The 15170-nt window shown below is 43.7% G+C and overlaps 1 protein-coding gene across 1 annotated transcript; it reads left to right on the top strand.

Annotated features, from left to right (window-relative positions):
- The first annotated feature begins 12875 nt into the window (after nucleotides 1-12875).
- LOC125548477 (3'-5' exonuclease-like) lies at nucleotides 12876-14005 on the top strand. The gene has a single exon (XM_048712064.2). It carries the CDS (start codon nucleotides 12994-12996, stop codon nucleotides 13594-13596), a length of 603 nt encoding a protein of 200 aa, XP_048568021.1. The 5' UTR covers nucleotides 12876-12993; the 3' UTR covers nucleotides 13597-14005.
- Nucleotides 14006-15170: the final 1165 nt, after the last annotated feature.

The following is a 15170-nucleotide window of genomic DNA, read 5'->3' as shown; positions in this document are numbered from 1 at the left end:
CATATCAACTAAACCATGTCCGATCATCACGTGAGATGGAGTAGTTTTCAATGGTGAACATCACTATGTTGATCATATCTACTATATGATTCACGCTTGACCTTTCGGTCTCTAGTGTTCCGAGGCCATATCTGCATATGCTAGGCTCGTCAAGTTTAACCCGAGTATTCCGCGTGTGCAAAACTGACTTGCACCTGTTGTATGTGAATGTAGAGCTTATCGCACCCGATCATCACGTGGTGTCTCAGCACGACGAACTATAGCAATGGTGCATACTCAGGGAGAACACTTATACCTTGAAATTTAGTGAGAGATCATCTTATAATGCTACCGCCGAACTAAGCAAAATAAGATGCATAAAGGATAAACATCACATGCAATCAATATACGTGATATGATATGGCCACCATCATCTTGTGCCTTTGATCTCCATCTTCAAAGCACCGTCATGATCACCATCGTCACCGGCTTGACACCTTGATCTCCATCGAAGCATCATTGTCGTCTCGCCAACTATTGCTTCTACGACTATCGCTACCGCTTAGTGATAAAGTAAAGCAATTACATGGCGATTGCATTTCATACAATAAAGCGACAACCATATGGCTCCTGCCAGTTGCCGATAACTGTGTTACAAAACATGATCATCTCATACAATAAAATTTAGCATAATGCCTTGACCATATCACATCACAACATGCCCTGCAAAAACAAGTTAGACGTCCTCTACTTTGTTGTTGCAAGTTTTACATGGCTGCTACGGGCTAAGCAAGAACCGTTCTTACCTACGCATCAAAAACCACAACACGGTATAGTGATTGCTTTTTGATCTTCGGAAAGAACCATGTTCATTGAATACGACTCAACTAAAGCTGGAGAAACAGACACCCACTAGCCACCTGTGTGCGAAGCACGTCGGTAGAACCAGTCTCGCGTAAGCGTAAGCGTAATGTCGGTCTGGGCCGCTTCATCCAACAATGCTGCTGAATCAAGAATCAACTAGTGACGGCAAGCAATATGTATATACCCACACCCACAACTTCTTTGTGTTCTACTCGTGCATATAATATCTACGCATAAACCTGGCTCGGATGCCACTGTTGGGGAACGCAGTAATTTCAAAAAATTCCTACGCACATGCAAGATCATGGTGAATCATAGCAACGAGAAGGGAGAGTATCATCTACGTACCCTCGTAGACAGTAAGCGGAAGCGTTATGACAACGCGGTTGATGTAGTCATACGTCTTCACGATCGACCGATCTAGTACCGAAGATACGGCACCTCCGCGATGTGCACACATTCAGCTCGGTGACGTCCCGCGAACTCACGATCTAGTAGAGCTTCGAGGGAGAGCTTTGTTGGGGAACATAGTAATTTCAAAAAAATTCCTACGCACACGCAAGATCATGGTGATGCATACCAACGAGAGGGGAGAGTGTGATCTACGTACCCTTGTAGACCGACAGCGGAAGCGTTAGCACAATGCGGTTGATATAGTCGTACGTCTTCACGGCCCGACCGATCAAGCACAGAAACTACGGCACCTCCTTGTTTTAGCACACGTTCAGCTCGATGACGATCCCCGGACTCCGATCCAGCAAAGTGTCGGGGAAGAGTTCCATCAGCATGATGGCGTGGTGACGATCTTGATGTTCTACCGTCGTAGGGCTTCGCCTAAGCACCGCTACAATATTATCGAGGATTATGGTGGAAGGGGGCACCGCACACGGCCAAGAAAATGATCACGAGGATCAACTTGTGTGTCTAGGGGTGCCCCCTGCCCCCGTAAATAAAGGAGCAAGGGGAGGAGGCCGGCCGGCCCTATAGGCGCGCCAAGGAGGAGTCCTCCTCCTAGTAGGAGTAGGACTCCTACTAGGAGGGGGAAAGGAAGTGGGAAGGGAGAAGGAAAGGGGGGCGCCGCCCCCCCCCCTCTCCTAGTCCAATTCGGACCAGGGGGGAGGAGGCGCGCGGCCCACCCTTGGTGCCCCTCTCTCTCTCCACTAAGGCCCATATGGCCCATTACTTCTCCCGGGGGTTCCGGTAACCCTCCGGCTCTCCGGTTTTCTCCAAAATCATCCGGAACACTTCCGGTGTCCGAATATAGCCGTCCAATATATCAATATTTATGTCTCGACCATTTCGAGACTCCTCGTCATGTCCGTGATCACATCCGGGACTCCGAACTAACTTCAGTACATCAAAAACTCATAAACTCATATAACTGTCATCGAAACCTTAAGCGTGCGGACCCTATGGGTTCGAGAACAATGTAGACATGACCGAGACATGTCTCCGGTCAATAACCAATAGTGGAACCTGGATGCTCATATTGGCTCCCACATATTCTATGAAGATCTTTATCGGTCAGACCGCATAACAACATACGTTGTTCCCTTTGTCATCGGTATGTTACTTGCCCGAGATTCGATCGTCGGTATCTCAATACCTAGTTCAATCTCGTTACCGGCAAGTCTCTTTACTTGTTACGTAATACATCATCTCGTAACTAACTCATTAGTTGCAATGCTTGCAAGGCTTATGTGATGTGCATTACCGAGAGGGCCCAGAGATACCTCTCCGACAATCGGAGTGACAAATCCTAATCTCAAAATACGCCAACCCAACATTTACCTTTGGAGACACCTGTAGAGCTCCTTTATAATCACCCAGTTACGTTGTGATGTTTGGTAGCACACAAAGTGTTCCTCTGGCAAACGGGAGTTGCATAATCTCATAGTCATAGGAACATGTATAAGTCATGAAGAAAGCAATAGCAACATACTAAACGATCGGGTGCTAAGCTAATGGAATGGGTCATGTCAATCACATAATTCTCCTAAAAATGTGATCCCGTTAATCATATGACAGCACATGTCTATGGTTAGGAAACATAACCATCTTTGATTAACGAGCTAGTCAAGTAGAGGCATACTAGTGACGTTTAGTTTGTCTATGTATTCACACAAGTATTATGTTTCCGGATAATACAATTCTAGCATGAATAATAAACATTTATCATGATATAAGGAAATAAAATAATAACATTATTATTGCCTCTAGGGAATATTTCCTTCAGTCTCCCACTTGCACTAGAGTCAATAATCTAGATTACACGGTAATGATTCTAAAACCCATGGAGCTTTGGTGCTGATCATGTTTTGCTCGTGGAAGAGGCTTAGTCAAAGGGTCTGCAACATTCAGATCCGTATGTATCTTGCAAATCTCTATGTCTCCCACCTGGACTAGATCCCGGATGGAATTGAAGCGTCTCTTGATGTGCTTGGTTCTCTTGTGAAATCTAGATTCCTTTGCCAAGGCAATTGCACCAGTATTGTCACAAAAGATTTTCAATGGACCCCATGCACTAGGTATGACACCTAGATCGGATATGAACTCCTTCATCCAGACTCCTTCGTTTGCTGCTTCCGAAGCAGCTATGTACTCCGCTTCACATGTAGATCCCGCCACAACGCTTTGTTTAGAACTGCACCAACTGACAGCTCCACCATTTAATGTAAACACGTATCCGGTTTGCGATTTTGAATCGTCCGGATCAGTGTCAAAGCTTGCATCAACGTAACCATTTACGATGAGCTCTTTGTCACCTCCATATATGAGAAACATATCCTTAGTCCTTTTCAGGTATTTCAGGATGTTCTTGACTGCTGTCCAGTGATCCACTCCTGGATTACTTTGGTACCTCCTTGCTAGACTTATAGCAAGACACACATTAGGTCTGGTACACAGCATTGCATACATGATAGAGCCTATGGCTGAAGCATAGGGAAAATATTTCATTTTCTCTCTATCTTCTGCATTGGTCGGGCATTGAGTCTTACTCAATTTCACACCTTGTAACACAGGCAAGAATCCTTTCTTTGCTTGATCCATTTTGAACCTTTTCAAAACTTTGTCAAGGCATGTGCTTTGTGAAAGTCCAATTAAGCGTCTTGATCTGTCTCTATAGATCTTAATGCCCAATATGTAAGCAGCTTCACCGAGGTCTTTCATTGAAAAACTGTTATTCAAGTATCTCTTTATGCTATCCAGAAATTCTATATCATTTCCGATCAGTAATATGTCATCTACATATAATATCAGAAATGCTACAGAGCTCCCACTCACTTTCTTGTAAATACAGGCTTCTCCAAAAGTCTGTCCAAAACCAAATGCTTTGATCACACTATCAAAGCGTTTATTCCAACTCCGAGAAGCTTGCACCAGTCCATAAATGGATCGCTGGAGCTTGCACACTTTGTTAGCTCCCTTTGGATCAACAAAACCTTCCGGTTGCATCATATACAACTCTTCTTCCAGAAATCCATTCAGGAATGCAGTTTTGACATCCATCTACCAAATTTCATAATCATAAAATGTGGCAATTGCTAACATGATTCGGACAGACTTAAGCATCACTACGGGTGAGAAGGTCTCATCGTAGTCAATCCCTTGAACTTGTCGAAAACCTTTTGCGACAAGTCGAGCTTTGTAGACAGTAACATTACTGTCAGCATCAGTCTTCTTATTAAAGATCCATTTATTCTCAATTGATTGCCGATCATTGGGCAAGTCAACCAAAGTCCATACTTTGTTCTCATACATGGATCCCATCTCAGATTTCTTGGCTTCAAGCCATTTTGCGGAATCTGGGCTCACCATCGCTTCTCCATAGTTCGTAGGTTCATGATGATCTAGTAGCATGACTTCCAGAACAGGATTATCGTACCACTCTGGTGCGGATCTTACTCTGGTTGATCTAGGAGGTTCAGTAGTATCTTGTTCTGAAGTTTCATGATCATCATCATTAGCTTCCTCACTAATTGGTGTAGGTGTCACAAAAACTGGTTTCTGTGATGTACTACTTTCCAAAAAGGGAGCAGGTACAGTTACCTCATCAAGTTCTACTTTCCTCCCACTCACTTCTTTCGAGAGAAACTCCTTCTCTAGAAAGTTTCCGAATTTAGCAACAAAAGTCTTGCCTTCGGATCTGTGATAGAAGGTGTATCCAATAGTTTCCTTTGGATATCCTATGAAGACACATTTCTCTGATTTGCGTTCGAGCTTATCAGGTTGAAGCGTTTTCACATAAGCATCGCAACCCCAAACTTTCAGAAATGACAACTTTGGTTTCTTACCAAACCACAGTTCATAAGGCGTCGTCTCAACGGATTTTGATGGTGCCCTATTTAACATGAATGCGGCCGTATCTAGAGCATAACCCCAAAACGATAGCGGTAAATCAGTAAGAGACATCATAGATCGCACCATATCAAGTAAAGTACGATTACGACGTTCGGACACACCATTACGCTGTGGTGTTCCGGGTGGCGTGAGTTGCGAAACTATTCCGCATTGTTTCAAATGTACACCAAACTCGTAACTCAAATATTCTCCTCCACGATCAGATCGTAGGAATTTTATTTTCTTGTTACGATGATTTTGAACTTCACTCTGAAATTCTTTGAACTTTTAAAACGTTTCAGACTTATGTTTCATTAAGTAGATATACCCATATCTGCTTAAGTCATCTGAGAAGGTGAGAAAATAACGATATCCGCCACGAGCCTCAACATTCATCGGACCACATACATCTGTATGTATGATTTCCAACAAATCTGTTGCTCTCTCCATAGTAACGGAGAACGGTGTTTTTGTCATCTTACCCATAAGGCACGGTTCGCAAGTACCAAGTGATTCATAATCAAGTGGTTCCAAAAGTCCATCAGTATGGAGTTTCTTCATGCGCTTTACACCGATATGACCCAAATGGCAGTGCCACAAATAAGTTGCACTATCATTATCAACTCTGCATCTTTTGGCTTCAACATTATGAATATGCGTGTCACTACTATCGAGATTTAATAAGAATAGACCACTCTTTAAGGGTGCATGACCATAAAAGATATTACTCATATAAATAGAACAACCATTATTCTCTTATTTAAATGAATAACCGTCTCGCATCAAACAAGATCCAGATATAATGTTCATGCTTAACGCTGGCACCAAATAACAATTATTTAGGTCTAATACTAATCCCGAAGGTAGATGTAGAGGTAGCGTGCCGACCGCGATCACATCGACTTTGGAACCATTTCCCACGCGCATCGTCACCTCGTCCTTAGCCAATCTTCGCTTAATCCGTAGTCCATGTTTCGAGTTGCAAATGTTAGCAACAGAACTAGTATCAAATACCCAGGTGCTACTGCGAGCATTAGTAAGGTACACATCAATAACATGTATATCACATATACCTTTGTTCACCTTGCCATCCTTCTTATCCGCCAAATACTTGGGGAAGTTCCGCTTCCAGTGACCAGTCTGCTTGCAGTAGAAGCACTCAGTTTCAGGCTTAGGTCCAGGTTTGGGTTTCTTCTCTTAAGTAGCAACTTGCTTGCTGTTCTTTTTGAAGTTCCCCTTCTTCTTCCCTTTGCCCTTTTTTTTGAAACTAGTGGTCTTGTTGACCATCAACACTTGATGCTCCTTCTTGATTTCTACCTCCGCAGCTTTCAACATTGCGAAGAGCTCGGGAATAGTCTTATTCATCCCATGCATATTATAGTTCATCACGAAGCTCTTGTAGCTTGGTGGCAGTGATTGGAGAATTCTATCAATGACGCAATCATCTGGAAGATTAACTCCCAATTGAATCAAGTGATTATTATACCCAGACATTTTGAGTATATGCTCACTGACAGAACTGTTCTCCTCCATCTTGCAGCTATAGAACTTATTGGAGACTTCATATCTCTCAATCCGGGCATTTGCTTGAAATATTAACTTCAACTCCTGGAATATCTCATATGCTCCATGACGTTCAAAACGTCGTTGAAGTCCCAATTCTAAGCCGTAAAGTATGGCACACTGAACTATCGAGTAGTCATCAGCTTTGCACTGTGAGACGTTCATAACATCTGGTGTTGCTCTAGCAGCAGGCCTGGCACCCAGCGGTGCTTCCAGGACTTAATTCTTCTATGCAGCAATGAGGATAATCCTCAAGTTACGGACCCAGTCCGTGTAATTGCTACCATCATCTTTCAACTTTGCTTTCTCAAGGAACGCATTAAAATTCAACGGAACAACAACACGGGCCATCTATCTACAATCAAACATAAACAAGCATGATACTATCAGGTACTAAGTTCATGATAAATTTAGGTTCAATTAATCATATTACTAAAGAACTCCCACTTAGATAGACATCCCTCTAATCCTCTAAGTGATTACGTGATCCAAATCAACTAAACCATGTTCGATCATCACGTGAGATGGAGTAGTTTCATTGGTGAACATCACTATGTTGATCATATCTACTATATGATTCACGCTCGACCTTTCGGTCTCCGTGTTCCGAGGCCATATCTGTATATGCTTGGCTCGTCAAGTATAACCTGAGTATTCCGCGTGTGCAACTGTTTTGCACCCGCTGTATTTGAATGTAGAGCCTATCACACCCGATCATCACGTGGTGTCTCAACATGAAGAACTTTCGCAACGGTGCATACTCAGGGAGAATGCTTCTTGATAATTAGTGAGAGATCATCTTAAAATGCTACCGTCAAACAAAGCAAGATAAGATGCATAAAAGATAAACATCACATGCAATCAATATAAGTGATATGATATGGCCATCATCATCTTGTGCTTGTGATCTCCATCTTCGAAGCACCATCATGATCACCATCGTCATCGGCGCGACACCTTGATCACCATCGTAGCATCGTTGTCGTCTCGCCAATCTTATGCTTCCACGACTATCGCTACCGCTTAGTGATAAAGTAAAGCATTACAGCGCAATTGCATTGCATACAATAAAGCGACAACCATATGGCTCCTGCCAGTTGCCGATAACTTGGTTACAAAACATGATCATCTCATACAATAAAATTTAGCATCATGTCTTGACCATATCACATCACAACATGCCTTGCAAAAACAAGTTAGACGTCCTCTACTTTGTTTTTGCAAGTTTTACCTGGCTGCTACGGGCTTAAGTAAGAACCAATCTTACCTACGCATCAAAACCACAACGATAGTTTGTCAAGTTGGTGCTGTTTTAACCTTCGCAAGGACCGGGCGTAGCCACACTCGGTTCAACTAAAGTTGGAGAAACTGACACCTGCTAGCCACCTTTGTGCAAAGCACGTCGGGAGAACCGGTCTCGCGTAAGCGTACGCGTAATGTCGGTCCGGGCCGCTTCGTCCAACAATACCGCCGAACCAAAGTATGACATGCTGGTAAGCAGTATGACTTATATCGCCCACAAGTCACTTGTGTTCTACTCGTGCATATAACATCAACACATAAAACCTAGGCTCTGATACCACTGTTGGGGAACGTAGTAATTTCAAAAAAATTCCTATGCACACGCAAGATCATGGTGATGCATAGCAACGAGAGGGGAGAGTGTGATCTATGTACCCTTGTAGACCGACAGTGGAAGCGTTAGCACAACGCGGTTGATGTAGTCGTACGTCTTCACAGCCCGACCGATCCAGCACCGAAACTACGGCACCTCCGAGTTTTAGCACACGTTCAGCTCGATGACGATCCCCGGACTCCGATCCAGCAAAGTGTTGGGGAAGAGTTCCGTCAGCACGACGGCGTGGTGACGATCTTGATGTTCTACCATCGTAGGGCTTCGCCTAAGCACCGCTACAATATTATCGAGGATTATGGTTGAAGGGGGCACCGCACACGGCTAAGAAAACGATCACGAGGATCAACTTGTGTGTCTAGGGGTGCCCCCTGCCCCCGTATATAAAGGAGCAAGGGGAGGAGGCCGGCCGGCCCTATAGGCGCGCCAAGGAGGGGTCCTCCTCCTAGTAGGAGTAGGACTCCTACTAGGAGGGGGAAAGGAAGTGGGGAGGGAGAAGGAAAGGGGGGCGCCGCCCCCCTCTCCTAGTCCAATTCAGACCAGGGGAGGAGGCGCGCGGCCCACCCTTGGTGCCCCTCTCTCTCTCCACTAAGGCCCATATGGCCCATTACTTCTCCCCGGGGGGGGGGGGTTCCGGTAACCCTCCGGCTCTCCGGTTTTCTCCGAAATCACCCGGAACACTTTCGGTGTCCGATTATAGCTGTCCAATATATCAATCTTTATGTCTCGGCTATTTCGAGACTCCTCGTCATGTCCGTGATCACATCTGGGACTCCGAACTAACTTCGGTACATCAAAAACTCATAAACTCATATAACTATCATCGAAACCTTAAGCGTGCGGACCCTATGGGTTCGAGAACAATGTAGACATGACCGAGACATGTCTCCCACATATTCTACGAAGATCTTTATCGGTCAGACCGCATAACAACATACGTTGTTCCCTTTGTCATCGGTATGTTACTTGCCCGAGATTCGATCGTCGGTATCCTCATACCTAGCTCAATCTCGTTACCAACAAGTCTCTTTACTCGTTCCGTAATGCATCATCCCGCAACTAACTCATTAGTTACATTGCTTGCAAGGCTTATAGTGATGTGCATTACCGAGAGGGCCCAGAGATACCTCTTCGACAATCGGAGTGACAAATCCTAATCTCGAAATACGCCAACCCAACAAACACCATGGGAGACACGTGTAGAGCATCTTTATAATCACCCAGTTATGTTGTGACGTTTAATAGCACACAAAGTGTTCCTCTGGCATTCGGGAGTTTCATAATCTCATAGTCATAGGAACATGTATAAGTCATGAAGAAAGCAATAGCAATAAACTAAACGATCATAGTGCTAAGCTAACGGATGGGTCTAGTCCATCACATCATTCTCTAATGATGTGATCATGTTCATCAAATGACAACACATGTCTATGGCTAGGAAACTTAACCATGTTTGATTAACGAGCTAGTCAAGTAGAGGCATACTAGGGACACTCTGTTTGTCTATGTATTCACACATGTACTAATTTTCCGGTTAATACAATTCTAGAATGAATAATAAACATTTATCGTGATATAAGGAAATATAAATAACAACTTTATTATTGCCTCTAGGGCACATTTCCTTCAGATGGCCATTTGGTCTTGTACGGAGGCCCGCTGATCGTGATTTGTTTCTTTCGTTAATTATCATATTTATCATGTCCACCAGAATCGTTTGCCCCGTTGCCTATAGTTTGTTTCCTTAAAAATGCTTCCGATAATGATGTACATCCCACCTTTTTTGGAAATAATTTGGGGGCTGCTACGCGTCAGCCCGTGGATTAGAAAACATCTGCCGCCTGGCTTACCGTAGGATTGATGCGGGGAGCCATCCGATCTACTCATCCATGTGCGCCATCTCTTACAACAAGAGTGGTGTTGCAGAAACATTTCTAACTTACATTGTGTTGTAAAAACCTTTGCAACAGAGGTTATGTTGCATAATTTTTTGCAACAAAGATCATGTTGCAGAAAATGGGTGTAGATTTTGTTTGCAACATAGGTGATGTCGCATAATTTTTTGCAACAAAGATCATGTTGCAGAAACATCTACATATTTTTTTGCAACAAAGGTTATGTTGTAGAATTGTTTTGCAACACGAATCATGTTGTAGAAACTGTTGCCGCTAAAGCCATAGAGGGCGGCGATGGCGGACGCGGCCCCAACAACATCATGCCCTGCAAAACCCGGTGGTGCAGTCCGGCGGCTACTAGCGCCCGCACGGCTGGCTCGCAGATCCTCAGGTGCCTAGCTTCCAGCACATCAGCTCTCGATGTGGCATGGTCCGCCGCAGGAACGCCATGCACTACTGTCGCCGTGGTCCCCGCGGTGAAGCTCGCTTCGAACCCTGCCGGACCTCGCCGAGTCGAGCCTCCGTCTCTCCCGGACATCCCCGCGTCCTACCCACGCGTCATCCTCGTCGGATCCGGCTAGAATCCTCGTCTCCATCGCCCTCCTAGCCGCACGAGTCTTCGTCCCCCGTCGCTCCCGGATATCCGGCCTCCTGCCCACGCACCATACTCGTCGGATCCGGCGAGATCCGGCTGGGATCCTCGCCGGCGTTGCCCTCCCAGCCGCACAAGCTAGTCTTCGCCCCGCCGCAGGATCTGGCTAGGCAGTTGTAAACTCTCTTTTCTGAAACAAAGCCCGAGTTGCAAAAATGTGGATACGGTGGGATTGCTCCCGATCGTCTCATCAGGAGTCAATCCGACAGACACGAAGACAGCGGACACTCGCACGCGATCGGCCGACTGGAGGTAAGCATTAGGCAAATAATTTTGGTAAACAATGATTATTTACAACAATTAAATCTAACAGTTAGTTATGTTTCTAATTTGAGATGGAAGCATATTTTTGTAGCACAAGACTATTTTTCTTAGCACTAGGAACCATCATGCGATGGAACCAATTGTTCACATCATAGCATACACCCCCCCCCCCCCCCCGCGTTCTTTGGAAGCAGTTGTAACTAGAAGGGTTGGGCGCGGTTTGCTGCGCCGTTGGTGTTGTTTAGATTCTTAAAAAATTACTCACTTTGTATTTAAATATAAGGTGTATTACTTTTTTGAAAAGTCCAACTATTTTAAGTTTGACCAAATTTACAAAGAAATATATAAAAATTCATAATATCAAATTGGTGTTATTAGATTCATCATGAAATGAATTTCCATAATTTTTTGGTTTAATATTGTGGATGTCGATATTTTTATCTCTAAACTTGGTCAAAGTTAAAGAAATTTGACTTTCTAAAGAACTAACATCCCTTGTATTTTTAAACTGAAGAAATATTTAGTTTGGCGGATGGTGAAGACGATGGAGTGTGTTTATTGTTTATTTATAATGCGGTTATTTGGTGGACCTTTCATGGTGTGATTCTGTGTTATGTGCTAATCAACGCATATTTTTGTGGGTAAATTTCTACATTGGTGGTTACTTGTACTATATTGATGCTGTAGTATCATGGTGGCACTTTTTTTCTAGATGTCAACATGGTGCACAGGGTTATTATCCTTTCTAGCGAGTTGGTGTTGATTGATTTGAAAAATCATCGGCCTGATCAAATCATAAACCAAATTCAAAATTGAATATCTCAATTGAATAAAGAGCTTCAAAATTAGGAATATGGTGAATGGGTGAGCTCCTCGAGAAATTATTGACCCGGTCAAAATCAAATGACCAAGTTCTAAAATGAAGACCTCGGTTAATTGTGAGGCCTTAATAATTAGGAAGCATAGTGTGTAGTATAAAAGAATTGAATAAGAGCATTGAAAAATTGTTGACTTGGTCAAAATCGGATGACCCAATTCTAATTGAACACCTCAATTGATTGTGAGGCCTTTTACGCTTAAGGACCTTAGTGATATAGTAGATTACTTTAGAATCACCACCAACGAGATAATTTGCTCTGATTGCGATCGATTTTCTATTGACGTAACAAAAATTTATGTCCAAAGTCTAAACAGTTTGCTTCCTTGTAATAAAATTTTGCTTCCAGGAAAAAAATCAATCAAAGTTTCTTACACAAGAAAAACTTTGCTTCTATCCAATACAAAAATGTTGTCATGATTTTCTTGTAACCGAATGTAACTTTGTTTCCTACTTCATTCGTTTATACAATAAGCTCTAGATATGATATAAATTTATTTATTTCAAGCCACGAATAGTGCATACAATGCTTCCTAAGTTAATATTGTATACTTTTCCTATAGATCATAGACTTGCTTCGTTGGCTTGCAGTTAATCTTTCATAGGTGCTCATGAGGATAGGTGTATACATGCGTTCATAAGGGTGCGTATATATGCGTGCGTATGATTGTATAAGTCTGTAATATGTCAAAGAAAAAACCTTTTTGATTTCTCAAATTTTTACTTCAATCAATTTTTTTTGCCGTATAATAGGCCAGCTATACGCCTATACCAGAGATGCGCACCCGACGCCCTATCCTCGCGGTGTACTCCCTTCCCTACCGTGAACCCAGTTTACCCTTGTCGAAAAAAAGGAGAACACTTTACCCTTGTCGTTTGCGCACCGGAGATTGGAAGTAGCAGCAGCCGGACAAGGCGATCCAGTATGGGGGACACGTATGTCACCGACGTTGCCTTCGGGGAGGAGGTGATCACCACCACCCTGACGTCCTCCGGCGCAGCCGTGGAGGGCTGGGTCGAGGAGGTGTACTCCATGTACGCCGGCTGCCCCAACCAAATCCTCGTCGGGCTCGACGTCGAGTGGCGTCCCAGCTACAGCCGCGTGCAGAACCCCGCCGCGCTCCTGCAGCTCTGCATTGACCAGCGCTGCCTCATCTTCCAGCTCCTCCACGCCGACTACATCCCTGACGCCCTGTCGGGCTTCCTCATGGACAACCAGTTCTGGTTCGTCGGCGTCGGCGTGGCTGCGGACGCCAATCGCCTGGCCCAGGACTACGACCTGCAGGTGCTCAATCTGCAGGACCTGCGCGGCGTCGCGGCCGAGGAGATGGGCATCCCGGAGCTCCGCCAGGCCGGGCTGAAAGACCTGGCGCGCGAAGTCTTGGGGGTTACCATCGAGAAGCCACGGCGGATTACGATGGGCCCGTGGGACGCCTGCTGCCTCTCCGACGAGCAGATCCACTACGCCTGCACCGATGCCTACGTCTCCTCGCAGATCGGATTGGAGCTGTTCACCGGAAACTACTAGCGTTCGATCGAGGTGATGCCGTGGCGAGCCCTGCAAACTTGCATACGAAACTCGGTCCCTAGTGTGTTTGGTTTAGTTTTTGCAGCATTTTGTTCTTACTCTCCTAGTGTTAATTGCTTATGTCGCGTATTAGCTTAAGCTTCAGAGCAGGGGAATGGTTGTCAACATGTTCTGTGGCGGTCTGCTACAGCTTTGATATGTGTGCATGTGATGCTTACCAACGGAACCGGATGTTCCAAAATTGTAGTGCGTATTATGACACACTCTATTTGAAGTTGCTGATTCTCTGCTGGAAGAATTAGACATTGGTGGTGTTGAGGATTAACTTCAGAGCAGGGAAAAGATTGTGACTTCAACTAGGTGCCATGAGCATAGAGCCTTTTGTGCCGATCTAAACTGTGCTGCGATATATTATGTCCAATTATGCATTTTTAGTGGACTACAACTATTTTTACTTCTGTGTCAGTGTCCGCGATGCTTTCAGTTATCACCGATCGGACGTTCCAAACTTTCGACAGCTCCTTTGTTCTAAAGTTGCCATTATAATTTTTCGATCTGCCTAGCATTTGGTATCATAATTTGGTATTTGTTGCTTACACCACAATTTGTAACTGACAACATGAGCATTATTCCTTTTGTGCTGATTGATATTGTTTTGTGTATTCTGCTCAACTATGTTTTTTTGGTAGAGTGCCAACTATTTTTAGTTATGTTGTTTAAAAAAAACTATTTTTAGTTATGTGCTTCAGGTCCATGCTGCTTTCGGTTATCACTGATGGGATGTTTCAGATTTCCAATACGTCATTTGCTCTGAAGTTTGACAGCTATCAGTTCATAGAGTTTCGTAGATAGAATTTTGGTCTGTTTAGTATTTGGCATCATAATTTGATATCTGATGCCCACTTATACCATATTGTCAATTACAAATTTTTCGTGTTATTCATTTGATACCCTATAACTAACTAGCTACTGATCCAGACTTCAGTATAAATGCCAGAAATTACTCTTATCAGTTACTATGGTCAGAAGAATACACTAGTATGATGATTCCTTCTATTGAAAAATAGCTGCCAGGATCATCCTTAGGCCAACTCTTCACTGTTTAGTGATTGAATCTGGTTCGTAATTCATTTTGTAGGAATGTTTTGTCAATTCATTCTCATTCCATCTGTACCCTCTGCCAAACACGATCTTTCAATGAAATCATCTTTATTCATTTATGCTGTATGAAATAAATATACTGTGCTTGTGATGATTTCCAACATATTCTCCCGTTCTTCTTAGTTCAAGTTCTTAGTTATAATTTACCGTCTGATGAATTGAGAAGAAAATGACTCTATACTTGCTTGTCCTAGTGTATGATTACTCCTATCTTGAGAATCTTATATCAAATATTTAACTGATAAGAACATAATGCTATGTATATTCTGGCGCGAACAAATAACTACATGCACCGGCCCTTGCGGTCCTTTCTAGTTTCTGCTCCTCTCACCGTTCTGCTCTGTTCCCCTCACCTCTGTAATATGATATAGCCAGGTATATATCATACATCGCTGAAGCTCATGTGCTGGTCA

This window comes from Triticum urartu, chromosome 3A (genome assembly GCF_056163025.1).
Source record: "Triticum urartu cultivar PI428250 chromosome 3A, HENAU_Tu73, whole genome shotgun sequence".
NCBI classification, from domain to species: domain Eukaryota; kingdom Viridiplantae; phylum Streptophyta; class Magnoliopsida; order Poales; family Poaceae; genus Triticum; species Triticum urartu.
The sequence above is the reverse complement of the archived record's forward strand: the minus strand, read 5'-3'. Positions and strand labels throughout refer to the sequence as shown.